At 35.2% G+C, this 27,968-nt stretch overlaps 3 protein-coding genes across 3 annotated transcripts; 1 reads left to right on the forward strand and 2 right to left on the reverse strand.

The window, feature by feature from the left end:
- Positions 1-1,480: 1,480 nt before the first annotated feature.
- Positions 1,481-15,323, reverse strand: LOC129873066 (protein MICRORCHIDIA 2-like). Its single transcript, XM_055948065.1, has 18 exons — positions 14,910-15,323; positions 14,709-14,783; positions 14,131-14,165; positions 11,546-11,624; positions 11,361-11,450; positions 11,081-11,156; positions 9,028-9,106; positions 8,780-8,908; positions 7,901-7,999; positions 6,959-7,066; positions 6,728-6,877; positions 6,368-6,457; positions 5,955-6,006; positions 5,768-5,879; positions 4,646-4,898; positions 4,359-4,447; positions 2,017-2,059; positions 1,481-1,903 (listed from the first exon to the last, which is right to left on the reverse strand). The coding sequence occupies exons 1-18, from the start codon at positions 15,166-15,168 to the stop codon at positions 1,787-1,789; spliced, it is 1,935 nt and encodes a 644-aa protein (XP_055804040.1). The 5' UTR covers positions 15,169-15,323; the 3' UTR covers positions 1,481-1,786.
- Positions 15,324-18,623: 3,300 nt separating this feature from the next.
- LOC129874981 (thioredoxin H-type 2) lies at positions 18,624-20,220 on the forward strand. The gene is made up of 3 exons (XM_055950395.1): positions 18,624-18,792; positions 19,673-19,795; positions 19,901-20,220. Exons 1-3 carry the CDS (start codon positions 18,706-18,708, stop codon positions 20,045-20,047), a joined length of 357 nt encoding a protein of 118 aa, XP_055806370.1. The 5' UTR covers positions 18,624-18,705; the 3' UTR covers positions 20,048-20,220.
- A 741-nt stretch (positions 20,221-20,961) lies between these two features.
- On the reverse strand, positions 20,962-27,435 carry LOC129871996 (beta-galactosidase 3). The gene is made up of 19 exons (XM_055946817.1): positions 26,988-27,435; positions 26,797-26,892; positions 26,581-26,693; positions 26,413-26,479; positions 26,208-26,300; positions 25,937-26,080; positions 25,464-25,552; positions 25,272-25,377; positions 25,062-25,149; positions 24,651-24,769; positions 24,400-24,564; positions 24,076-24,254; positions 23,613-23,722; positions 23,412-23,521; positions 22,608-22,718; positions 22,409-22,522; positions 22,134-22,336; positions 21,684-22,020; positions 20,962-21,561 (listed from the first exon to the last, which is right to left on the reverse strand). The coding sequence occupies exons 1-19, from the start codon at positions 27,156-27,158 to the stop codon at positions 21,439-21,441; spliced, it is 2,538 nt and encodes an 845-aa protein (XP_055802792.1). The 5' UTR covers positions 27,159-27,435; the 3' UTR covers positions 20,962-21,438.
- Positions 27,436-27,968: the final 533 nt, after the last annotated feature.

The raw sequence follows: 27,968 nt of genomic DNA on the forward strand, positions 1-27,968 counted from the left end.
CACATTTTCTATTTGCATCACTCTTCTTTCAAAAGAATTCCTAAATACTTTTTTTCCAAGTTTGACTGTTGTGAACAAATTTTTCTATACTTCCATTTTTGAGTGAAGGTCGATAACAATTTCTCTATCTCATAAAAAATAAAGATAAGATCAATTTGTCGTACATCTTACTCTCTCCAGATGAATATGTTGTTGTTGATGATGTTTAGACTTAAGTAGGTCTTTTCTTGCATCAATTCTTTTAAAAGAAGTTGGTGTATCACAGCATGGGGTATGAATAAGTATGGTGAAAAATAGTGGCTGCGATCAAGGCAGGGAAATGTTCAGTAAAGCGTCTTATAATTCATGTATAAATTGTTAGTACATATTTTCTTATATTAGTGCAAACATTCGTTCGATCTGGCTCACTTTTTTTTTTTTCCATCTTTCCTTTTATTATCATTGGCTGAATAAAGGGGATGGAGTACCATTTTTTTTGCAACTGCTACATTTGCAGATGAGGACAAACTATATAACGATTTTCTAAAGGATGCTTGTTAGTAGCAAAAAAAAAATGATGGGAATATCATAAAAGGATTACCAGCAACTTCTCAAACTTGTTCAAGAAACCCTTTTAATTTCAATTATATTACTGCAATTTCGAGGTTTTTGCCTGAATTGTGAAACATCTCCTGTCAAATGCAGCCAACACGACAGAGCTATGCATCATCTGCATATCATAGCAGGTCCTAATATTTGTTCCTGTCCTAGATATTTCTCCAAGACTGACCATTAGCTCAATGCAAGCTATCAGGTACTTGGTTTATCACTATATGTGTAAATCTAAAAAGAATGCCTACAGGATAACGAATAAAAATTAAGAATTTTAAGATAATCTGGGAGACGTGCCTTGGAGACAAAATCTGTATCGATGCTATGATAAAGCTATCATGCCTATGCATACTCCAACTTTCGGTGTTTGAAAGAATATCAATAAACTGGTGTCATAATTTTGGTGCACAGAGAATGACAAGATGAGGAAAGCTTCCACTTAACTTAAGTGGAATATATTGTTGGAATAAGAAGTTTATGCAAATGGGAGACATTGACTAGCGAGCTTGTCACATAGCAAATCTTAGTAAATGACGTGAAATGGAAGGTAGGGGACCTTACAAATATGCTCCTAAGATAGCAGATTGTCAACTAACAGAGATCATTTGATCAGAATGACTCTGAACTAGGTTAAATAATATCAGCGTGCTTTAGTCACCAACACGAAATATCTTGCGTACCTGAGAAGCATTCTCTTCCACCTTTATTTCACATACTCCAAAGAGTAGAACTTTATTTATCAAGAAAAAGATTGTTCCTATTTTTTAAAATAAAACCAAACTTAGAGGGGAGATGGTTTTTCAATTTTCCTTTAAATGAAAAAAAAAAATTGTAATCGAAGACCAACACAAACCAACTTAATAATTCACTCATCTAATGCGCCTGAGTGTTTGGTGATAGTTACTTGGTGGGGGTGGGGCAGCATAAACAGAAAACATCATACATGAAACTAAATGGTACAATAATTCAGGAGACTGATGAGCCCATGGAATTTGCTGTATAAAATTCACAAGGGAATGGGGGATAAGTAAAACACCATGTATAAAATTCAAAAAAGGAGGGGATGGGAGGTGGGGGAAGAAAAACAAGATATGAAATTGAGGATTTCCTGGAAGAGGCATTGAGAGGCCTAGGGCTATCAATTTGTGATGGTCCAGCTGAATGCATACAATTCACGAAAGGATACGACCCTTTGCTATGCTTTCTGTCCAAGTTGTTTCAAAAGTTTAAGCTTTTTCTGACTTTCCATGCGCGAAGAAAGCTCGGAAGATTTCTTTTTAGTGTCCTCTAATTCTTTCTCAAGCTCCTCTATCTGTGTCAAATATGTCAGATATAAGGTTGCATCACTAGATTAATTTCAACAGCATAACTTAGAAGAAAATTTAAAAGTATCAAACACAGACTCCTCATGGAAGTGCTACATACTGTACGTTTCAACTCGATTTCTCTCTGGATGAATGATTCGCACCTGTAGAGCAAAGATTCAAAATGTTACTAATTGACAGAGGCAATCAGTTTTAGTTGCTAAAGGAGAGGCCAAAAGCTAGAGATAAAGGCTGAGAAGTTTTATATCGTTTAAATCTCCTAAGGCAAATGTAAGTGCAAAACCAAATTCAAGAGACGGTTCAAAACATTAATCATGTACTCATATTGGAATGCCCATCCCACAAGAGGCAGCATGTGGTGGTTATCACTCATCCATAGATCAACAAAATTGAGAGAAAACAGTAGCACGAATTCTGCAGAATCTTTTCCCCTGAAATTCAGTTGTACACTGCAACCCTTTTTAAAAAAAATAGAAGTGGTGTCCAGGCCACCATATGCACACCTCAACTAATAGAAGTGAAGGTAACTCTGTCCACCAAGGCTTTAGACATAAGAGCAGAGTCACCTGCCAGCCATTTTCTGCCTCTATTGGGATACACCTCAAGTCTTCCAAGGTCATTTCAGCTTCATTGATTGCTAGAAAAGACACTTTGTGCCACTAGAACCATTGATTTTCCTGCCCCTCACCACGTTGAAGGCTTCTCTTTTATTCTAATGAAGGGTAAAAAAGATGACTTTTTGCATTACATCATAATCCTTTAATTTCCATCTTAAGTTGTTCACAATTAACCATGTGCAGCTTCTGCGATGTGTTCTCTGATCAAGTTTGACAATACTGGCAGAGTGGGATAAAGATAGTTCATGTTCTGTTCTGCTATATTTAGTAGTTATGATTGTTTACTTTGTCATAGCATCAGGTACAGGGTTCGCCTGGTAAGTCAACCCAGGTCACACCTTACAGTTTTTGGGTCGTGACACGTCGACAGCAAGAATGAGTAGACGAGAGAACCAGAAGATAAGCCTGAAAGGACTAACAAAAAGAAGAAGACACACCAGAAGAAGAAAGTAATTATTTAAAAAAGAAAAATGAAAGATTAGTAACATAACAAGAGAAAAGAAGCCAAAGAAGAACACGACGACAATCCACACTTAGGAGAATCCTACAGTAGCAAAAGAGAGAGAGTTGCAATTATCTTGAGTCTTTAATCCAAGGAAATGGGGAGATCGACAATGATGTCTCACATCGTATAGGCGCAGGGTGGACTAAATGGAGCCTCGTCGCCGGAGTCCTGTGTGACAAGAATGTACACACTAAAACTAAAATGTGAGTTCAACATAGTAGTAGTTAGGCCTACTATGGTGTACATGGCGAAGTGTTGGCTAGTTAAGAACTCTCATGTTTAGAAGTTGAGAGTGGCGGAAATGAGGACAGTGAGATGGATATGTGGGCATTCTAGGAGATATAAAATTAGGAATGAGGATATCCAGGACAAGGTGGGAGTGGCCTCCGTGGTGGACAAGATGAAGAAGTGATGTTGAGAAGGTTCGGGCATGTAAAGAGAAGATGCGCAAACGCCCCAGTGAGGAGGTGTGAGAGGTTGGCACTGGTGGGTTTGATGAGAGGTAGAGGTAGACAGAAGAAGTGTTAGGGAGAGGTGATTGAACAAGACATGGCGCATCTTCAGTTTATGGAAAACATGACCTAAGATAGGAAGATTAGGGTAGAAGATTAGTAGGTAGAGCAACATTGTCTCGCTTTTCTGCGGAATAGTATTGGTGGTAGTTTGGTAAACTGGTACATGTTTCTCCTTTCATATAAGTAGTATTAGCAGTATTCCCGTAGTTTCTTTTCTACTACTACACTTTGAGCATCGCATTATTTTGTTGTTGTTACTGTTGTTTCTTTCTAAATGTTATGTAATGCTTTCTCTAATATTTGTTGTGCCTTCTTTACTTCTGTGTGTTCTTTTTCATATTGCTTTGATATGCATTACTTGAGCTGAGGGTCTTCCAGAAACAACCTCGTGGAGATAGAGGTAAGGTTTGCGTACACTCCACCCTCTTCAGACACACTTGTGGAATTACACTAGGTATGTTGTAGCAGTAACCTTTGGGTAACAAATCTGTGAAATTGCTAAACATTGTCTAAAGGTCATTTTTCTCCTAAGATTTTATCCGAGAGTTCCAGCTTAGCATACATAGGACAGATATTTCAATTTAGCCCAAAAATTCCCTAATTGAAATACAATATGGATGAATATAATCCCATCTTATCCAATATGACAAAAGAATCCCATTATTAACAATTCAATCTGAGGGGATACAGTCCCATCTTATCCTATATGAGGTACCAAATGACTCTCAAGTGTATAAATCCATCATGATTGATGATCAATCATGTAAGGCAAAATGTATGGAGAGCTTTAAAAAAAAACATGTACCTCCTAAAGAGTTGGATATTTTCTTCACAAATCTGATCAATTGACATGCAACTTGAACTGGCTATTTGTGTATCTTTTTGAACAGGCCCCTGCAAATATACCAATAAAGAGATGAAACGGTCAACGCCAGTTTTGTATATACTCTAATAGATTGACACTAACCAATCAGACATTTAATATCTTTAGGAACATGAATGTAGTAACATTAACTTCTCAACAATGTAAAAGCACCATAAACAAAAAAGTGACTCAAACAAACACCGAGAAGAGAAAGAACCAGGTCCTACATTTGCATTCCCTGTCATAAGCTGTACAGCTGGCAATTCCCTGTTGCGGTTCGTTCTTCCACTGTTGCCACTCTGTGCAGAACGGAAATGTGGCCTGTGATGAGCTGCAAGACTTGTAACTGTTTGAAAGTCTGTCGGCGACTGTGTTTGAGCATTAGCCACTTGAACTTGAGGTGGAACAAAAGATTCTCTCTGAAGGTTTTGCAAATGCGGTTCAAGAGGCTTCAATCCTATCAGGTGACAATGACCTTTCCTGTATTACGATCGCAAGAAACACGTCAATATCACAAGTTGAGAAGTACTACTATTTTAATGGTCAACAGAGACAGAATACAGTGATGAAACATTACAATTTGGGAAGTAAATTTCAGACGTGTAGTAGCCTAATAAGTAGGTGGAGACGCGAAGGAGGAGAAAAGTACAGCCAAGGCTTAATCTTGGGCAGGAGCAATGACAATCATGACTGGCCACATGCGCTTTAGCTACTTCATGACTTCAAGCAGGGTTTGACTACGAATGAATTCTAAAGAAAAAGTGACAAAACTACTAGATCTCCATTAGTTTAAACTTTTTAAAATTCTCAGCATGAGCCTATTTGGATATTAGCCAACAAAATGAATTAGAACCACCTGAAGTCAGAAGCGAGGTCAAAATTACATGTTTCAGTTTTCGCTATTTAACATTTTGCAGTCTCTGTTCTACAGAACAAGACATCCTTTGAGAGCCACTTTTGAATTCAAGGCATAATTACCATTGAACTACATCTATTCCCCCTTTCAATAATACTATCATGCGTGCTTGCGCGATGCGCAGATTATTTCAAAGAAAAAAAAGTTAAGAAAAATAATAGAAACATATGTATATTAACCATGTGTGATATATTAGATATTTGTTTTCATTCTTTTGGATCATTCTTATTGCATGATAACATTTTGTATGATAATTAATATATATATATATATATATATATATGTATATGTACTGCACTAGAAATTATATTCACCTGTTAAAGCTTCGTTGATTTATGTTGTACTCAAATGCAAACAAAATACAAGCAGAACCTCTATTCCACAACCCCCATTTCATCCCAAAAAAAGGGGGAAATTACAGCACAGAACATACCAGTAATCCATCACCATTTGCTTTAGTTTATTCTCCAGCTTGAAAAACAGAGAAGATCGTTCAAAATCTTGCTTGTCGTGTGCAGGTTCTATGAAATTTGTTTCCAGAACACCTGAGTAGAGCAATTGAGTACATCATCGCCATCCCATAATGGGTAAAAGTGGGTCTGAATACTTAAAATACATACCAACAACACCATTTCCTTTGGAAGAACCATCTGCAGTAACTTTCCAGAATGGCTAAGAAAATCCAAAAGAACATAATCAGCAATAGGCAATTTCAAGTTACTTAGAAAAAAAAATTATTAAATAATCTCAATGTCCAGCAAAATTAAGTTCAGGCCAACTGCAAGTGTTTGGATGCCCCTACATGCCAGCATACATCACAAAATTTAGTCAGAGCTTCAACGTCTACTCAAATGTTTGTCCTCTTTCTTTTTCTCTTTTTCTGTTGGGAGGGGGAAGGGGTTAAACCAGGCCTAATCCGATAAGCTTTTTGTAAACATCTTCAGGTAAGAGAAACAAGATATTGCTATGTTAAATCTTCAAAAAAGAGAAGATACTGCATATAACATATTTTTTAAGTCACAACATCGCATACCCTGATGAGGCGATTTTTGTGGTAAACATTGAATCCACAAACTGATGATGGAGTATCCTTGACAAACCCAAGACTTGTTTCAACCAAGATCTGCAGTAGAAAAGCTGTTTGAATCCACAAATTTAGATGATAAGCAAATATAGCCACACACCCCACAACCGATTTGCAATTAGTAAGTACCCACAACACAAAATCATATACGAGGAGAACTCATTAATACTATAATGGCAAAACCGCTGTTTGTTCTCATTGTGAACATTTAAATCAATAAACAGTTTACAATCTAAAGTTGGACTTCTAGTCTAATTTGAACATACAGCCCCCTAAGCAGGAAAATAAAGAACCCATATCATTCTGTACCTCCTTTGATGTTCCAACAAGCTGTGGCCTGTACGTGATTACTTTTTTGAGCTTCAATTCATCAAGAATATCATACTGCTCAACGGGCTTCCCTCTTAGTATGATACTGAAATTTGTAAATTTTTTGAGGTATAATATGGATGCGTATGCCTAAGAAGAGATATAAGGAACCATTAAGATATATTAGCAAAATAATATGTTTAGTGGAATTAAGTAAAATTAAGTGGTTACTCTAAGAGAGTATCGTAAGCGGTAGGAAATATGGGATTGCAGTTCACGCCCTTTCTTGTTTGTTTTTGAGGTATTTCCATGATTAGCTTCATCTCTCAACGTTATATCCTGCATGACCAACAAAAGAAAGAATAGGACATCCTTTCAAATAGCAAGGGAAGGATGAGGCAGAAAAAAGGAGGAAATCTACAAAGAGCATTGGGAGCATAACCTGTGATTCCAAAAATATAACACAATACTAAACAGTATTATAAGAGGAATTGTTATCGTTAAGGTTAGAGGAATGAAAGTAAAATTATCGCCCAATGGAATGACATTTAGCTGTTTATCATATGAAGAGAATTATGGGTTTTGTACTACTTTTGGTGTAAAGATAAAAATATAGACGATGTAGAGTCTATTTTTGATCTCTTAGATTACATTTAGAATCTGTACATGCTGCATCCTTTTCATTTTTTGTCTTGTAAATTTAAGGGATAACTTCACAATTTGTGCAGCTTACTGTCACCATTTTATATATGAAATTGTTACCTTCTTCAAACAAAACAAAAAAAAGAACAATGAGTTTCCTCCATTATAAGAGCATTTGACAGACGGAATCATCAAAAACTATTTGTTTATCGAAACATTCTTTTCACCTTTTTTTCCCAATGTTAGGATTAAGGGATCATTTGGTTGGGGAACAAATTATCCTAGAATTATTATCCCACCCTCAATGTAGAAGAAAAATAAAACTACAATCCCGGGATAACTAATCCCGGGATAAGTTATCCCGCTATTTTTCCCAACCAAACATGGGATAAACTCATCCTAAAATTAATCCCAGGATTAGTTATTCCTTGTACCAACGAGCCCTAAGGGAAGCCATAGACAAACTAACCTAAGGTTTGTGCTTCACAGGAGTCTGAAAGCTGAGTCAATGTTTTCAAGAAATAGACATACCTCATCATCGTCATCAAAGTTCAGTTCATAAATGCCTTCATCGTTTAGCCATAGGTTGTAGACAATAATCCTAGTTCCATGTGATTTTGTATCATCAAACTGGAGAACATATAAGAGGAAAGACAGTGCATTCAGTAATAACAAATAAAAATAATTCTGGTAACAATAATTGCAGATGGAATCTATTCTATAGCTGATTTTCTGATGCCCAAGGATGAAATCTATTTCTAAGAAAGAATTTAAATGATTGGGAAATTGCAAGATTTAGTTCTCCATTACAGTCCCTTAGCACCATCATCCTGGATCAACACAAGGATGATTCTGTTATATGAAGGTATCATTCAGGTGAAATCTTCTTTATTAGTTATCTCAGCTCCAATTGGAGTGGAATTTTAATATGCTTTACATAATGATGAAAGCTAAATGTGCTCCATTTTACAGTTTTCCGTTCAACTTTTTTCTCCTCCATCCTTAAAATCTTGAAGTAACTAGTAGGCTACACATGTAACCCAATTTAACAGGAAGTAACACACACTTTTTCAACTCTAACTTTAAAACCATGTCATCTCAAAAATGTGTATACTAAATTTGAGATAGAGGAAGTATATGTTCACTAAAAATTTAGCGGATTCGTGCTTGGTGTGCTTAATGAGTTAATATACATGGAATTTTTAATATTTGATTGTTATATTGTGACCATGGCATGTTCTCATAACAAAAACAAAAATAAAACAAGAAATTCAGATACACATCAAAGCTCAGTCTGCAACAAAGAATTAAATCTATAAAAGTAACTTTCTATAAACAACAATTCATACAAAATAAATGTATAAAATAAAAATGTAGCTTTAAAGTATATGTATCAATTATCCAACCAACCTGTTGCAGAAGATCCATCTTTGTTGCAAAAGGGGACCACTCAAGGATTGTTTTCAAGTTAGTTGACCAATCATCGTGAGAGCCATATACTATTGGTTCAGCCCAATGGTCAGAGATATCAAAATCGATCTGCATTCATTTTCAATTAAAAAAAGAAAAACTGAGAATAGATGTTCATATTCAGAAATACTTTTCAAGCTTCAAGTGCCAAATATTACAATTTTCAACAGAATGTAAAGACTTTTTACCATCGGAACAATCACATCATCTTGCCCTGTTCTCCGAAGAAATGTATAGGACAGAAGGCCAACACTTTGAGTTGCTCGGCTAGACCATAAAAGTGCAGAAAATATCAAATTCATCAACATTCTCAGCACAACATCAATTCTAGCAACATAACTAATTGTATGGTAACACCAGTGAGCAGTAAACTTCAGAAATAGTAGGTGAATTCTTATTTGCCTAAGTCTCGGCACGCAGAGTTACTCAATAGTTGAAATGGTTAAAAATAGCAAATACCCAGTGGAATAGTCCAGATGTTGCACAAATTCCCCCAAGCACCACTATTGTCCAAAAGAATAATGATAATGATAAGCTTGTTCAACCGCTTCTAAAGATTAAAATAGTCGCACAGATTTTGTTTAAAAGTAGTACACTAAAATAAAACGAAAGAAGGAAATGAACTAATCACAAACTTGGCAGTCATGAGAAAGTAGTAAAAAGAGGGCTTCCCTTGTTCCCGAAGGTGAAGCACTTGATAACCTGAAGAGTGCTTTGGCAAATGTGTTTTTCAGAGTTTAAACCCATATATACTTCACTGCATTTAACCAATATACTCTAAAAACAAAAAGTGCCAAAAAAAAAAACACAAGACCCATGGGCTTTAAAAGCAAGAAGCAACTTGTACAATACCCGATTAAATAGACCGTGCATTCTTCTTCCAACTGATGTGCACAGCTTAAAGAAGCTATAGTAAATACCTAATGTGTCAATTCGGTACTAGTAAGATCCAAGTTGTAATTGACATCACTAGTTTTATATCTGATATACAATAGTGAAAGTATTAACAGATAACTAAAAATGAAAATAATCGTATTTTCAGTTTTCAATAAATCAACCATAAAAAAGAAATACCAAAGATTAACTTTTTTGTGTATGAATTAGGTATTTTACATTGATATCTGAGACGTTGTAATTTTTTCGATTAAGTAAATAGTGTATTGATGTTGTGGGAACACACCCACCCCCCACCCCCAATCCACCCCGTAAACAAGAAGTATACCAGTAAATAGAGAAACTACACAACAACATAGTTCTCTATGGAAATTGGAAGGCACCCTGTCATCGGAGAAATTACAAATGTTGTTATAAGGAAAACTTGCATTTTAGACACCAAAATCATAAGAGACGTCACTTCCTTTGTCTCGAATATCTTAGTTCCGTTTACATGTTTACTAATAGAAGAGTTTGAAAGGTGAGTGGTTTGGTGTTCGTTGCGGGGGATTTTTTTTGTAACTAAATGATATAATAAGCTATGTTTTGTTCAAGGGAAATAATATAAACCTTCAGAGTTGGTAATTCACAAAACAGCTCATAAAGTTTCTTTATTGAAACCAATGTGATCTCTTGAAGGACCTAAGGTTCCATAACTACTATATATATACACACAACAACAACATACCCATTGTAATCTCATAAGTAGGTCTGGGAAGGGTAAAGCGTACGCAGACCTTACCTCTACCTCATGAAGAATAGAGAGGTTGCTTCCGAAAGACTTTCAGCACGAGTAACGCACATAAAAGCAGTTTAAAATAGCATAGCATTCAAATAACAATGAGCAATGAAAATAACCAAATAATGCGATAACCGAAGCACAGGAAATAACAAGAAGTATCAAAAATCATAGGATAGACAACTACTAGAAATATGCTACTACAACGGTATGAACGGGGAAACTGGTATAGTACACCAAACTACCACCACGGTTATTCCGCGGAAAGTGAGACAACGCTCAACTACCTATTAACCATCTACACTAATCTGCAACCTCCATAACCTCCTCTCTAAGGCCATGTCATTGGTATGTTGAAGATGCTATACATACACAAACAATATACCCAGTGTAATCCCACAAGTGGAGTAAGGATGTACGTAAACCTTGCCCCAATCGTCAAGATCATATATATATATATATATATATATATATATATATATACCCTAAACCCTATATATATATATAGAGAGAGAGATAAATAGATACATAGATAGATAAAGAGAGAGAGAGATGGGAAGGGAAGATACCCTGAACGAGTTGATCGGCTGAAGACAATTACATCAGCACCTAACCGCATGGTACTCGTCTTGAATCCATTACCATCTAAAATCCAGGTTTAAAAAATAGCTTTAAAAATATCAAGTAGCCTATTCATCAAAAAGAAAAGTCAAGTAGAATAAAATGCCTCAAAACCTCACAGGAGTATAAGTGATTCCCAAGCATCAATGAGCGCAAAAAACTGATTATGGCAGTAACAAAAATTAATACACCAGATGCAATCATTTGAAACGCTAGGAAGATGCTTACATTGTCCAATTGTTGAGTTTGATGTTTTTGAAGAATAACCCAGGCTCATGCATTTGCGAAGGCGTTCTGGATCCATACCACCCCCATCGTCTGCTCAATATGATATAGTACATGTTATGGCAATTGTAACAAGGTAAAAAGTATACTATGATAGTGAGGAAGGTTAAATAACAGCAATACCACACCCTGGAATAGCAATGCAGGAGAGTTGTCCCTTGGGTTAGAGATTCTGTCAACTTTCACGAAAGTTGCACCACTACTTATCTAGCATGCAGATAAAGACAGAGAAAAATTGCCATTAGACAAAAAAAAATTATATAAGTGCAAGAGAGATTGGTTTCAACAAACAATCTTGAATTTTGATCACATTATCTAAGTTGCTTAATAAGAAATTACATGAAAGTGAAAGCACAGAATCTACCAGTGCAAGCCTGACAGAGATTTTTCTTTTTACAAGAAGGCATGGGGGAGAAAGATTTCATCCATATAAATCATAAGAGCTTCAATGTTGAAGGATGGGTAATAATGGCTTCAATGAGATGATATGAGTTTGTCAGCACATAAGCTTCAGTAGAAGGAAACCTCTCCACAGAACTACAGGATAGAAAGATGTGATGGGTTCAGGCTGAAAAAGCTAAATTTATCAGCTAAGTTGTCTCCATGTCATAATGAAGAAGAAAACACATCAAGAGATCTAGGCATTTATACCCTAAATTCAACCAATAAAACAATTTAGGTAGAACCAGCATAACAATTTCTATTGTAGGTCTAAAAGAAGAGGAGAAGTTGTGAAGCAAAAAATTGAAGAGATCTCTAGTCTAGAATAATGGAGGATAGCTACACACATTATTTATTCAAAAAAAATCAACATAAGAATGTTGTAGATCTTTTCTTTACTCAAAGAAGCCATAAGTTCAAGGCCCACTTTTTCATGACTAAACAGTATAAATTGAAGAGGGAATAGCAAGCGATTCCTTAGAATAATACCAATTGCAGCCCCTACTTTGTTGCAAAACAATAATACAGTACATATAGAATGTATCTCACAGCTCTTCCTTGTCAAAAAAGAAAAAATGTGCCTCAGTACTCTCGTCTCTGGCACATTAGACACCAATATAGGGCAATCTCAACTTGATGATGTTGTGTTCGAAACAACGATTGAAGAGAATGCACTTATTGTAAGTGAAACCTTATCCTTCCAAATACCAACTAAATTTATTCTGACCTTGCTAGAACAAAAAAAGAATGAGAAAAAAAATATTACAACTGCAATTACCAAACCGTTGGGAGCCAAACGAGATGACCTTGAGAATTAGAAAGTATAATTGAAGAAACCAAAGGTTAGTGAGAATTATTGTTAAGACATTTAAGTCTCTAAATAATTGAATTTCTATCAAAATGGCAAAGGAAGAAATGAAACAGACTGAAGGTTAGAAAGTCAATAAAGTTGTGAAGGTTTCCAAAACAAACCGGCATCTAACCTAAAGTTCTAACCAAACCTGATCTTCCATTTCATACTTAATAGAGAACAAGGGGGAGAGAAATAAGGGAAAACTTGTGCCGTTCTTGCTCTAATTATTTGATGCCATGGTAAATTAGAAAGTTGTTAATAACAAAATTCATGAAACCCAATCAAGCTTCCCTGTGGAGAGCAACAAAGTCTTGGCTGAAAAGATGATATTGTGATACCTAATATGTCTATCTCTTCAGTGAAACATAGACACAGGAACCATATTCTAATTGCAAAACCTCTACGGATTTTTATTCTCTGAAAAGTACCAAAAGAAATGTATCCACAACAAAGTCCGAGGGCCACAGTCCACTTGGACAACAAGAAGTCAAATGAAAATAATAATAGAAATAAAAAGAGAATGGTTCTCTTGCAAATAGTGACTTCCACCAATCCAGCTGTGAACATCTCTTTAAGACCCATCAAATAAAAAATATAATGTCAGTAAGAACAATTAAAAGCTATTTTTCTCACCAAAAACCAATTCAAAGAAGCCTAAATCTTAAGTAGTATCACAACTAACTTTTTTTATGAGGATACTATTGGCAAATAGGGGAAACCCTGTATACAGCCCCGTATCAAGGACACTATATGGTTAACTCAAGGAACCGTCCAACTATCTTTAAAAGGGGTATGTTATGTTGGCTCCAAAATACACCAAGAAGAAAATGTGCTTTAACTGAACCATTGAGCTTTGTTCGTCCTGCAAAAGTTCTTCTATTGCATTCCTTTCAAACTATCAAGAAGACAGTGTTGGATGATCTTGCGATACACCGATACCTCATTGTCTGTGAAACTCCAGCTCCGTAAGGATGTGGAGATCATTCTTGGCATTATTCAAGCAATACCGAAAGATTAAAGAGCAAGCTCCTGGAAGCAAATTTATGACTGAAGCTTTCAATCCAAATTATTGGTAAGATCCTAATTAAAATGAGAGGACTTGATAACATTTTGGTTAGATTGTGCTCGACGAGGAGGAAATGACATGATTCTATGACTAGAGAATTTCCAATTGAAAGAACTCCCACGTAAGACAGTGAGGAAAAGATGATGGCTTCTGGTGGGAGAAAGTAAGGGTGCATGGGTTAAGTTAACCAAAACAACAAAATTAGCATAACTCTCAAAGACATATGGGTGACAAGCTGTAGTTTCAACAGAAACCATATTTGAAGTAGAATCGATATATTATACATGAAATCCTGAACATTTTCACCTCATAAAACATAATATAACAGAATAATCAACATTACAGTAAAATACCTCATCAACAGCATTATCCAAAAGCTCGGCTATTGCTGCAATGACATTGAAAATATCAGTGGTCATGCAATAGTAAGAGCAGAATGGATTCACACGGAAACATACTTATTAATTAACTATCTTCCATCACCATAAGACTATGACTAATAAGATTGGCACTATGCTCTTCTATCAAAATAATCCAAAGTTTTATAGTAGATCAAAGTGCCACATGTAAATGAACAGCACACAATAATACTTAGACAACCTCGAAAGAATCCTTGGGTAAGTTTTTATATTCTGAAGTAAGGCACAAAAAGTGCCATGCAGGTTTTCTTTAACAATCCCATTAAGACAAGAGTCCCTCATTAACTAGATAGAAAATAGTTCTTATTATAAAGTGCCATGCAGGTTTTCTTTAACAATCCCATTAAGACAAGAGTCCCTCATTAACTAGATAGAAAATAGTTCTTATTTTAAGATAAGTACAACCAACAACAGACAGCATTCGAAGGATAACATGAAAAGAACCTTGCAATATATACAACAAAAAGCATTTGACCTTAACCTGATAAATCCTACTCAACCATAAAGTTTACCTCCAAACGCCCATTTATGAGAAGTAGCATTAGAATGCAGAAACTTGGGATGAACACGCGCATGTTCCAATTCACCTACAGGTAACCAACCAACCAACATTAGGTAAAACAAAACTTACTCGTCACTCATATTGCAAGTAAAATTAACCTCTGAATTGCGAAAAAAAAATTAAATAGAACAACAGAAGATGAGAAATGAACCATGTATAGCAGTTGATTTGATACGACCAACTTCAAAATTGCCAGCTTTCCAGAAACTTCGAGAATCCAGTGGCCTGTAATTAGATTCCGGTGGAACAACGGCGTTGGACTTTTCTATTACCGGTGATTTATTCAGTGAGTTACCACCGTGAGGCATGTCTGGTTTTTTCATTCCGACTACGGGAACGCCGGTATCCTCGTCGTCGCTGCTATTGAGTTCGACGACATCGATTGGAAGTTTCTCTTCCTTAGGCGGCATTGAGTAAGAATTAGATTTGACGGAATTAGTGATCCGTGTCACGAGAAGTACCGATTGGCTTTGATCACTGAGATTTCTTGAGGGTTTTACAAGACTACTGTCAAGTCTGTTTACTGTATCTTTTGGATGCTAAAATCTGTAAAAGACCGTTTGAACGGGAGCCTGCAACTATTTATTTTTTTTTAATTCAGTTTTCAACTTATAAGTTGTTTAATACTCACTTCTTTTTTAAAACCAAGAGCACCGATTAGCTTTGTTCCCAGCTTGGTTATGAATAAATTATTTTGAGATTAATTATTTCAAAATAAATTATTTTATTATATGTGATAATTTATTTATTATTATTAGTATAAATTGTGGCATAAATAATTCAAAAATTATCTAATATTTTTTATTAAAAATATAATAAAATAATTATATATTTTATTTCGAAATTATTATACCTTATACCTAACATTAAACTATTTAATATATAATTTTAGTCTTTGTCCTAAAGTTTAACTAGATAAAAATATAAAATGTAATTTGATAGAAATGTCAAAAATATTTTCTTTTTCCAAACAATACTCATTATAAAATGAATTTTAATAGTGTTTTCTCTTTCGTAATTTGACATTCAAATACCTTTTTTAAAGAATTGATCAGATATAATTTATTACTCTTTCTTTTTCTATTTATATTTCATCATTTTAGATTTCACGTCCCTTAAGAAACAAAATAAGTTTATCATTATAACTAACAAAGGTGAATTCATAACCCCCCCCCCCCCCCCCCCCGTACCCATGAGAACTCGAATTCGAGACCTCTAATTAAGGATGAAGAAATATTTATCACTTCACCACAATCTTTGTTGGTATGTTCTCTTGAAGTTAGTTTTCAATAGATGAACATAAATTATTTTTTAAAAATTAATAAAATTAATCAATGAACACGAATTTAAAATAAAATATACTTCTTTAGTTTTAATTTATTTGACATATACTGGCTTGACAAGTTAAAGAATATAAAAAATAAAATTTAAATTTCATAATCTTAAATTGAAGATATGTCAAATGTATCAAAATATTAATCTTTTGTCTTATTGTATCAAATATGTAACATGGAAAATTAAAATTGGATAATCGCTAAAAGAAAAAAGAGTTATTTTTTTTTGGAGTGAATTAAAAACAAACTTAGGTCAAATAAATTGTAATGTATTTAAAAGTTACAACTTGGCAGGAGGCTTTAGATGTTTGTATGAGGTAAAATCTACCCTTGACAAACGGACACATCAACATATAATACGTGGCTGAATCGAAATCAGAGATACGATGACCCTTCTTGCCTCAACTCGAGCACAGTCCTAACATAACTTGGATCGATATCGCCTCGGTCAAATCATAGCGTCGATCAAACAATACAAAGACTTTTTAGCAAAAGCACAAATAGAAAATAATATAATGTTACGAAATGTTCATAAAATAAAAATAATGATGACTAACATGAAAAGAACTCTATGAGTGTAACGCAAATAAAAGAATCAGAACAATAATGTGAATTGAAGGTCAAAGGTATTGATATTAATATTTATTTAGGGATAAAGTAGTAAATTACTATTGTCTTAATGAGTTATCGTTTTACCCAATAATCTAATATTAAAAAACAGTATTGAACCAATAACCCGATAATTTTTTTTATAAAATCATTAAAAAAAATTGCGCACCTCTGTTTAAAGGTAAATTTTATAAAGAGGTTGTTGGACTTAAAAGGTAAGTTTTCAAAAAATCCATTTTAGTTAAGTAATTTTAGAGAGGTATTTTGTGTTTGGATGTATAAATGTTTCTAAAAAGTATTTGATACTACCTCCGTTGTTGTTTGTGTATCGTCCTTACTAAAAAAATATATTTTTTAATATTTATAATTTCACAAAATTAATACATGAATAGCACTATTTTTCCTATTTTTTATTTTTTTTTTATTATTATTTTTTTTATTTTTCCTATTTTACACTTGAGAGTTATTGGTTTATTATTGATTTAGCTTATTTTAAAATCGAAAATCGATAAACTAAACCGATAATACATAAAACAAAACGGAACCGATCAATGCACACCATTACCTTTAAGCCTTGGTGATGTATTCGTATCGCACAAAGATGGCGAATGCAGTCCTATTTCATTTACCCCACACTAATAAGACGTGTAATATCATTGTCAATCTTCAAAATGCTTCGGAGAGTTGAAAATAAACATAGATTCACAAATTTCTGAATAAGGCAACCATTAGAGCTGCTATTGAATTCATTGATAGGCAAAAGATAACATGACGAATTCAAACATCTTAGTAGCCAGAGAAAAAAAAAGCACAAACGATTCTCATAGTAATGGCTAGCAAAATAAGAGCAACCTAAATTTTTCTTAATTATTGATCCAAGATACTTGCAACTTCCTTTATTAAAAATGATTTATATATAAATCTACACATCCATATTTATCAAGTGAGTTATATCACTAAACTCACGCCCCCAATACCCTGTTATCGTCATGTCCAACCTCTGGAATCACTAGGATTTGCTTAAGCTTTTATTGTTAAAAAAGTATGAGCCCGTTTGAATGGGCTTAAAAAAAGTAGTTTTTATGTATGAAGTGCTTTTAGAACTTTGAAGTGCTGAAAGTTATTTTTATAAATAAGCAGTTGAGTGTTTGGATAAAAGTGCTTATGATGTGAATTTTAGGGTTAAAAGAATAAAAAAAGGTAGTTTGAGAATTTAGTTAAAATATAAGGGATATAAAAGTAATTTCCATGGTCAAAGAAAATGACTTTAAACACTTTGGAAAAAAAAGTTAGGAATCCTAACTTTTCATTTTTGACTGACTTTAAGAACTTTATGGCTTAAAGTCAGCATTAGGCAAACACGTCCAAAAGCTAAAAAGGGGCTTTAAGTTGGTTTTGACCAACTTAAAGTCAATCCAAACGGGCTCTATATATGAAATCACTAGGAAAATTAATTAATCTTCATTCTAAAATATTAAGAAAGTTATGTTATAAAATCAAAGATCTCAAAAAAAAAGGTAAATTTTACCTAAATTTCATAATGATTCTTCAAAATTATACTTTATTTTTACTCTTTTAAAAATTATCCCAAATTCCTTCTTTTTGATCACTTTTGAATACATCACGTACGTCGTGATTCGTACGTGATAAATCATGTAAAGTAATATATCCGAATATAATGGCGTTTCAGAGAATAGAAATTTTTGTATTTTTTAAAATGATAGAAAATTTTAAAAAATATAGTAAAATAAATTATGTATTTAAGTAATATTTTTTTTAAAAAATGAAATTGAAAATTTTGTTTGTTTCCGTCCACGCTTTCCATGGGCCTAGGTGAAAAAAAGTGCGAGTAGGGACATATATGTAAATCTGTAGAATCTTGTTGCTTCCACCCTAAGCTAAGCCCTATATAAGACGGAGAGAGCCAATCCAGATGCGCAGAGCTTTCTTGTTTGGTAAGCTAATTTTTCGCGAAGCCCATAGAAAAAAGAACAACTCAGAGAAATGGCAGAGGAGGGACAGGTCTTTGGCGTCCACACCGTTGATGAATGGAATGAGCATCTCCAGAAGGGCATTGATAACAAAAAACTGGTAACACTTGTCTTTTTTCTTTTGTTATTTTTTGGTTGTTTTATCCTGATTTAGTTTTTTTTCTTTTCTTGTATGATTAATTAATTTCTTCCTTCACCGTTGAATTAGGCGTGGGTTTGTCGAGATCGAGAATTGAAACTGTTTATAAGAAAATTGGGTTCTGATCATATCAACCAATTGCATAACGTTCAGTTTCGTTTTAAAATTAGAAAACATCTTGTTTTTTTTTTAATCACATGTTAATTTCTTGTTCGGTTTGACGGTCTCCATTATGAGGAATCGAAGATTAAAATCTCGATATCGTTTCCCAATTTTTTTAAGTTTATTTTGACAATGTAGGCAATATTCTATCTTTGCGCACACAATAAAAAAAGGGGATAAACCTTTATGTTGCCATGTTTCACATCGAGGGCGTACTGGGATGACAACAAATTTTCTTTCGAAAAAAGAGATTTTACCCGATGAATAAATGACTTTTTTGTAGCAAATCACTAGCTTCATAGTTTCTAAAATCTTGCTGCTCTTAACGCCTGTTCTTGGTTTCTTGATTGATTCGTATGATTATCGTTTGGGTGATGCTCTGTCCATATTCATGGACTGTGATGCTCCAAAAGAACAAAGCAAAGTCGTATTTAATTGATTGATCTAACTATAACAGCTAAAATACTCGAGATCTGTAGCATCGTGTCTAGTTTCTTGCTAAGAATAACGATTTACTACCAATCTGCTTCAGTGAAGCACAGTTTGCTAAATCTTTCATATAAACAAGTGGTATCATGTATTTTTCTTAAAACTGTTTGAGGTTGGTTTGTGACATAGTGTACTAGACACATAGCCCTCTTCTACTACTATATTTTTCTCATATTTTCTAATGCTGCAGATAGTTGTGGACTTCACTGCTTCTTGGTGTGGTCCCTGTAAGTTCATTGCCCCATTCCTTGCAGAGTTGGCCAAGAAGATACCCACTGTTAACTTCCTGAAAGTGGATGTGGATGAATTGAAGGTAAAATTATTGAGTCAAACATTTAATACGTTTGGTGGCATATAACCAAACTCCATTAATGTTACCAAACATTATGAGTATTGATGTCTTATTTATTTGTTACAGTCAGTAGCTACTGATTGGGCCGTGGAGGCAATGCCAACCTTCATGTTCATCAAGGAGGGGAAGATCGTTGATAAGGTGGTAGGAGCCAAAAAAGATGAGCTGCAGCAGACCATTGCCAAGCACATCAGTAGTACCTCATCAGCCTAATTAATATGCTTTATTCTATAGTATATTGCACTTGGTTTATTGACATATATCTTACTATGAGAAAGAGTTGATTTGATTTCTGTTGGATATTGCAAGTTCTTACTATTAAGACATATTATTCTGTAGTTTGAACTGTTTCGTATCTATATAAAAAAGTGATTTCTTGCGTTGAATGATAAACATGTTGATTAGTTATTTCAATAGGTATTATTCCATTTAAATTATTTATGCTGACCGTGTTATAATAACACCCATGTGCACTGGTAGTATTATGAAGTCCAATTAATAAACTTGAAATCGCATCCTGCCATGGTTAGCCACTTGCCTCGAATGACACAAGTCATTCAGATTGGTCGACTTCAATCTTCAAAATAGCACATTCCATGGATAGATCATTAGACACTACTACATTTTGAAAAGGTAAAAATCAACCAAGATTAAGCACTAGTTCTAATTTCTAGACCGAGTTGAATGGTTATTCGTATAATATTGTAGGATGATCCTTAATTAGACAAGGATAATGTTACTTGGAAGTAATGGAGTAAAATCAGATATAGATGGTTCATCATATAGTTAACTCCAACTAATTGGTGACTGAAGTATAATTGATTGAGATTGAAATATATACTGGAGAATTTTGCTTATGAAGAAAGATTTCCTAGAAATTTGAACTGCAATCCAGTTGACGAAAGTTCGGTTCAGTTTGTTGTAAGAAGAGTTGAATAACCCAAGCATAAAGTAATAACATCAGCAATAGCACCATAAGAAATGGATGCAGGGTTCAAACTCATAACCGAACTATGGTATATTATAACAGAAGGAACAACACTTTGGTGAGTCCCTGTACTTCTCTTTTGGCGTTATTAACATGCTTATCTCATATGATGCTAGTTACATGAAAAGGAAAGACAATATGGATGCAAATACACTTTTCCATTGAATTCTTTCTACCAACTGCACAACACAGATGATTATAAAGGGTCATACTAGGATCCATTCCTAATATGAACCTAAGGGATTTGATTTTCCCAGGAAGACAAGCTATCACAGACTAAACAGTACATAACCGACGCTTATCTGGTCCACATTTCCAATTTAAAAGCAGAAAGGAACCAGACTGCACTCTAAGATGGGAATCGCATTTTGGTACTCCCAACGATCTACAAACTCTTGTATAAATATGCTATCTTAACAGAGTCCCCTCCGGCACCCCAAAGTTAATATTACTACCTACTGAATGCATATCAGGAGTTTTCCTCGACAACATTCATCAACCAAACTACGACCTCCTATTTCCTTTGCTTCACAGTTTATTCTTACCTCACTAGCCAGAACCTCATGGGTGTACACTAAGTTATGCAACATTAGATCAACTTTTTCTTTTTTACTCTTCAAATCTGGGTAGGTGTACAATGTGCTTCTACAGACAGCCGCTTCAGTACGTTGGGGCAGGGATCTTCTCCAAAGTTGCTATTTGATATTGTCACAGCACATGTTTGCCGGCCTAGACATTTCTGGAAAAGTTACAAGAACAAAACGTGAGTCGAATGAAATTAAGCGGCCTAGTAAGTGGTTGAACAAAAAGTAAACAATTTATTCTCATCCCTTCAACACTGATAGCAAAACAAAAGGGTACCTTTTCTACAACGACGTGTGAGTTAGGAGCATGGCAAGTTCCTTCCTTGAAGCTCCCACAGGTTCCAAGAGGAGTTCCGAAGCTTGCAAATTTAATGGAGGAAATAGATTGACCAGGAGCGCAGTGAATGTGAACTTTAGGTAGGTGAAACTCTTGGGTTCTGCCATAGTTCTCAATTTGCCAGTTCTTAATGTTTGGATGATATTCAGCAACATTGGAACATACGTTAGTGACTGATCTCTTCACAAGAGAAATTCTTGTGGGATCTCCTCCAAGTTCTTCAAAAAGCACCAATAGATTTTGAGTGGGTTTTAACCAAGACCGAGGAACATGGTACCTGAAAAAACAAAATCTTCAAGTTGCCAGTACAAGGACCTCCAGTTTTCAGTTATTAATGGTGTTGTGTGCAATTATCAGAAAGCAGTGCACAGTTGGGAAGAAGTGGTTTACCATTTTTGAGTTGGTTCCCCACATCCCAGTTGACATTTTGGAGGCCGAAAAGTTCCAGAATAATGACAACCATTGCAATCTCCAGTAGCATATGCAGTCCAATATCTACCGATACTCTGACCATTAATCCATACTTGACCTTTACCCATACTGCTCATGTCCAAAGCCAATGGCTCATCTCTGTCGGGTGTATTGAAGTAAGCCTGCAATTTGATGAGTTGTAAGATATGACTACCATCACTTGCATCTATGGAACTTATCTCCTAATTTCATACCTTATGCCATGTTAAAGGTTGTTGTTTCTGTGCAATTAATGAACCCTGCATCCAGTCAACAGCAGAAATACCATTCGTCGAAACAAGATTCATGGCCTCCCCTTTAAGCCCAACCTGTTAGTTAGTCCAAATCAATATAAAATGTTGCAGTTGAAACAATTGACGATTGATTGAACAATAGTGCTATAAGTTAGCCCACCTGATATGTCCACTTTGCCCAGGACAAGTCCCATTTTCCCTGGTCTAATCCATGAATTGCAACAGGACCTAGTACTCCAGTGCTCCATGTTTCAAAATGTCCACCCATGTTCTTCAGAAAACAAACAGAAATATTAAGAATTTAGAGTACATTGAAAAATGTATATATAATCTCAGGACTGTAAATAGGCGACAAATTGTTGCCTCAACGTATCAGTGATCGTGATGATAATAGCTAGAGTTGCACTGATGAGCTGGTTTCCTATCCCTTCTTTTTCTGAGAAACTTTTTCCTATCCCTTTACTGCTGGGAAAGATGAATTGATGTTATGTTCCTTTCACACAGGTATATAGTAATCAAAGAATGCACAATGGCCTTCTTACACTGCAAGGCAAGCAGCATGAAGCCATATTTGTCTTGTGCGCTTAAGTTTCAAGCCTTTGCCAATCCCAGCAGAAAAAGGGAAAAAACCTTGTCTATCAATTATCATTAACTCTACCGAATGTAGGCATTAACCCATGCTCAATAGTTTTAAGCTATGCATCATTTGAATCCCTCAGAATTACTCCTTTCTTCACTTCCTGGTACCAGCATTTTAGTTTTTCACTAGCATAGTAATCAGTGATACTATGTAACTGATTAGTGATTGTGGGATATATTAGTGATGCTTGACACTTATTGTTGACTTTCATTGAAACTATTGAACTGTAAAATCTTATTTTATCTTCCTCGTGAGTTATTTGAATATTAGTTGATCTCAAGTATGCACGCTATTTGGAAGACCGAAGGTGAGGATTGAACTAACCGGCAGTCCAACAGCCACGCTAAGCAGTGCAATTCTGTTTGAGCCAGCACGAAGATTTACTTTTCCTCTGAATACGAATCTCCTATTCTTCCTTGTCCCAAATGCAGAACCTATAACATGTGTAGGAGCATTCATTGAAATTAGCCAAGTTTAAGCATATATCATAGATAACTTTTGATGAAGTAACGTTGACTGCATTACCTGAGAGCTGACCATTAATAAACACATGCAGAGCATGGCCTGATGTCTCAACTATAAGAGTAGGGAGCTCTCCTCCATGCAAGAAGGACTCAGTTGAACCAATATCAACACTGTGCACAGGAAACATCATACATGTCAAAGGTAGAATTTCAGCTTACAGGTCACAAGTGTTAAATGCAAAGAAGTAGGAGAGGCCCCAAGGTTAAGTAATATGAGAACAGAAAATGACAACTGATCTAAGAAATGCTACTCAAGTGAGCAGAACATTTACTTAATTTCCTAGAGGATCAAAACACATTATTCTCTGTGATGGTACTTTAAGACATCCGCCCTCCACCCGTAACCCCTTCCCATTCTCACCCTTCCCCTCAAGACACGTCTTGCAGGAAAAAGAAATGAGCGATAAAACACTCAAATTGACATTTGCACTGGTAGACAGTCCAATTCCTCGTGAAAAGCACACCTGGTTATGTACCACAAGTAGTCACTTGTATCTCTGGTTACATTTATTTGCTCCAAGAGACCAAAGGACCTAATTGATGAGCTGTCATCTAATGCAGATATATCTTCATTGTAACTCTCCCAAGATAGCATCTCTGAGTTAGTCGGTAGCATTTCCATCTTGGATGTTTGAACTCCGACCTGCACATGGAATTTAAAAGCAGTTAAGTCCTTGCTATCGGAGTTAGTGGGTAGCATAAATGAACTCTAACTTTCGGAAGATGCTAAAGCAGCTCATGTGTACTGTTGAATGTACAGGAAGTTCCCAAGCAGGTGTATTACGTACTTTGGCTGTGTTGAAGACTACATTTCTGCAATCAGGAAGGATGCTAATGGACCAAGGAGGCAAATTATAGTGCATGTTATTGAACATTACTCTAGCAGCAGATTTCCAGTCATTGTTCGACAAGAAAGCTGCACAACCCCCTGTCTCTGAAGAGTACACATATGCCTATAGCAACAGAAAATATTCAATTAGAGACTGATTATAATGAACCATGGCATTAAGAATGCTGATGTTTATGCAGAAACATATACTTGTTGAAGGTTCCCCAAGGATGTGATAGCTGGATCTGCAGAAACTATGGATTTCTCACACATCTTGACAGCTCTATGAAGCTCCTTGAGATGACCATATTTTGGCTGTCTGATCAGACCTGTCAAATGGAAGGGGAGTTAAGAGGACTTTTCTCTTTCAGTTAAGCGGAACTGAATAATAACATAGGCAAATTTTTATGCTACAAAGCTTTTTAAGCGCACACATCAAAGAAGGAAGCTTCGAGAAATCCTTATAGAACAAATATCAGTGAAAGAAACATGGTCTCACTGAAACATTCTACAATTTCAAAGACCATCACAACCCCCTTAATAATACTCAAGACCTGTGAGTATAAATTTACAAGAGAAGCGAAGAGATGAGTACAGAGGAAACGAGATCTCAACACTCACCATACTCATCAATTGGAGCATCATAATCATAGCTAGTAGTGATAAATGGCCCCCCTGCGGTGCGTCCAAAGTTTGTGCCGCCATGGTACTGTTAGGCGAAAAGAGGAAATGTCGTTACTATATGAGACTTCATGCATGCTTTTGATTTATAAAGAAGTACTATGACTTTTCTACATCAGGCATTTGCCAAAGTAATGAAATGGAACTAACCATGTAATAGTTAACAAAAGATCCTCCTCTTTGTATAAATTGGGCAACAGCAAATGCCAAATCCTGAACTGGCCTCTGATGAAGGGGACCACCGAATTCCGAGAACCTTATATTTATTGAGAAAAAACAAGTCAAAAATGACCCGACTTCAAACATAATCAAAAGTTAAAAGGAAGAGACAAGATTACATACCAACCACTCCAAGCTTCGGTCCAAATTGCAGGTTTGTATGGTTTGTTTGGGAAGAAATTATCACAGTAGAAACCATTGCATGTGTTGATCTGTTATCATCAGTAAGAAAAAGTTATTTAAGAGGTTATAGAACTATTTAAGAGCCTTGAGAGTTAATCAGTTGTATAATTTTTGGATTTTTATTAGAAACTGAAGCGAAATAGCAGGAGGATCAAGAAGAGGAAAAACAGATTGGTTCATACTAGTAGGAGTTCAACTAATATACACTTATAGTGTAAAATCACGTCATTTAAAATCTAATTACAGGTAATTTTTATAGCAAGCATGAACTGGCAAGTTGTCATCTAAACTGATAGGTGTATTTAAGTTAAACTAAACTAGAAAATGCTACAGAACAAAGATTACAGTCACGCATGCTACAGAAAATGTTAGAACAATGCCAAATGGAAGCTCTAACAACTGAGTTTTCTTACCACAGGATCTGGGGCATCTTCTTCCTTGCACATCACCCATGGGACGCCTGTGTCCAATCCAACTGCCATATTTGCAGCCCATGTTGCATACTGATGGCCCGGTGCTCCGAGAACCTTGGCTTGAGGTCCATACTCATTCTCAATCTGCAGTAGCAGAGCAAACAGAAAGTTTACATGAGAATTGAACTGGTTTTAGTGGAATTTGGCTTCAGCAAACACAAGAATAGTATAATGAATTAATTGGAATTAAAAATTCTGAAAGATGAACAACCTGGGAGAGTATGATTGGACCACCCTGAGACTCAAAAAGATTATGACTCTTCATCAAGCTAACAATTTTCTCAGCATACCCTTTCATTGCATTCTGCCAATCCATAAAACAAATAAAATTTCATTAACTATTCACCATAAAAACTGATAAATCTTCTTTAAATGGTGATTTTCTTTTTCAATTTTTCTCAGGACAAGGCTGAGACCTTGAAAGGTTCGTTATCTGCTCTGAAGCTAATGCCTGGTACATACTTCAGCCATACTGGAAACCCTCTGTGGAATTGACAGTAAAATTAGTATAAACATGAAATACCTCTTGGTATGAACATGTTTTATAGATCCAGTGAAGAGCTAAAAAAAAAAAAGAAATGTACCCAAAATTCCACTCTGCACAAACATAAGGGCCAATTCTAAGATGAGCATAGAGGCCTGCTTTCTGAATTGTTTTTACAAACCTCACCAGGTCATATCTTCCTTCAAAATTGTACTGAAAACCCCACAAAAACATGGAAAAAAAGATTTAATCTTTGAGCACAAAACATGAGTGAAAACAAGCTAATTTGTACAGAAATAAGAGAGAAATGAACTACATTGCCAGGAGAAGGCTCATGAACATTCCAAAAGACATAAGTCTCAACCACATCCAAACCTCCTTCTTTTGCCTTACTTATCAGATCTTCCCACATCTACAAAACCACATTTTGAAGCTCATTTCATAAACAATTTCACAGTAGAAAAAGAAGAAAAAAACAAGAGCATAAATGGGAAAGAATTGGAGTACCTCAGGGGTACTTCTGGGATAATGTATAGAACCAGAAAAAAGTAATCTTCTTTGCCCATTAATCACAATGGCTTTCCTATCATAGGTAACATCACAGTGAATCAACCCACAACTGATAAACAACACTATACACCATAGCAGAACCCACTTCTGAACTGAGTTAACCTCCATGATTCCACCTACTCTACCTCCCTTTTTTGCTCTTTTATCTTACAAACACATCCAAGAACACAACTTTTCTTTCTGGGTGGAGGGAAATATGAAGCAAGATCAAGAATCTTGGGGAAAAAAAAGGTTTAAAAAAGTGAAAATTTGTGAAGGGTAGGCTTAATTGCAATGTGGGTGCATAGAAAGTCAGTCCACTTTTGCTTTGATGAGCAACCACAGTGCTTCTATCCAAGTAATTGCCTCTTCCTCCACCTCAAAAATATAATGTGCAAGTCTTGGAAGTGATGGAAATACAAGTTTATATAGAGAGACAGTTGTCATGTACAGCTTTAATTTCACTATTGCCGAGGGAAAAAAAAAAGGAGAGAGAAAGTTATCAGTGCGTGACTGTGAGCTCAACACTCAAAAAAAATAAAAATTAATTAGTTATTTATATTTTTTATTTTAATTTATTTATTATATTTTAATATAATATAAATTAAATATATATTAAATATATCAAAATATCATTTAACCCGGAGAGTATTTACGAAAAGCACATGGTACTAAAAGAAGCTGACAAAAAGAAAAAAGGAAACTAAGAATATCATGTGTAAATCTAAGAAGCTTTCCCACTGTTCTCTTTTTTATTTTTTATTGATTGAAAATTGAAAATAAAGTGTAAGGTTTGGAATTGGAGGGAGAGAGTGATTTTGGCGCATTAATGAAATGAGTGCAGGTTTTACGGGGTCATTATTTACTTAGTGCGAAATTGGTGGCTAGATTGTATTTTCATAAATCTTTGTTGAGCCTTTTTTAATGTTTTGCAGATAA

Source organism: Solanum dulcamara, chromosome 11 (assembly GCF_947179165.1).
Source record: "Solanum dulcamara chromosome 11, daSolDulc1.2, whole genome shotgun sequence".
Taxonomy (NCBI): Eukaryota; Viridiplantae; Streptophyta; class Magnoliopsida; order Solanales; family Solanaceae; genus Solanum; species Solanum dulcamara.

Bases quoted from the DNA above. Each gene is read 5' to 3' on its own strand.
- LOC129873066 (XM_055948065.1), bottom strand. From the start codon at position 15,168: ATGCCGCCTAAGGAAGAGAAACTTCCAATCGATGTCGTCGAACTCAAT. The intron at 7,067-7,900 runs GTATGTCTATTT...TTGGTCATGCAG, and splicing joins ACTTTGATGACGATGATGAG to GATATAACGTTGAGAGATGA. The intron at 6,878-6,958 runs GTAACCACTTAA...ATCTCTTCTTAG, and splicing joins GCTTACGATACTCTCTTAGA to GCATACGCATCCATATTATA.
- LOC129874981 (XM_055950395.1), top strand. From the start codon at position 18,706: ATGGCAGAGGAGGGACAGGTCTTTGGCGTCCACACCGTTGATGAATGG. The intron at 18,793-19,672 runs GTAACACTTGTC...CTAATGCTGCAG, and splicing joins GCATTGATAACAAAAAACTG to ATAGTTGTGGACTTCACTGC. The intron at 19,796-19,900 runs GTAAAATTATTG...TATTTGTTACAG, and splicing joins TGGATGTGGATGAATTGAAG to TCAGTAGCTACTGATTGGGC.
- LOC129871996 (XM_055946817.1), bottom strand. From the start codon at position 27,158: ATGGAGGTTAACTCAGTTCAGAAGTGGGTTCTGCTATGGTGTATAGTG. The intron at 26,694-26,796 runs GTAGTTCATTTC...TGGGGTTTTCAG, and splicing joins ATGAGCCTTCTCCTGGCAAT to TACAATTTTGAAGGAAGATA. The intron at 24,565-24,650 runs GTATATGTTTCT...CTGTTGCTATAG, and splicing joins CCTTGGGGAACCTTCAACAA to GCATATGTGTACTCTTCAGA.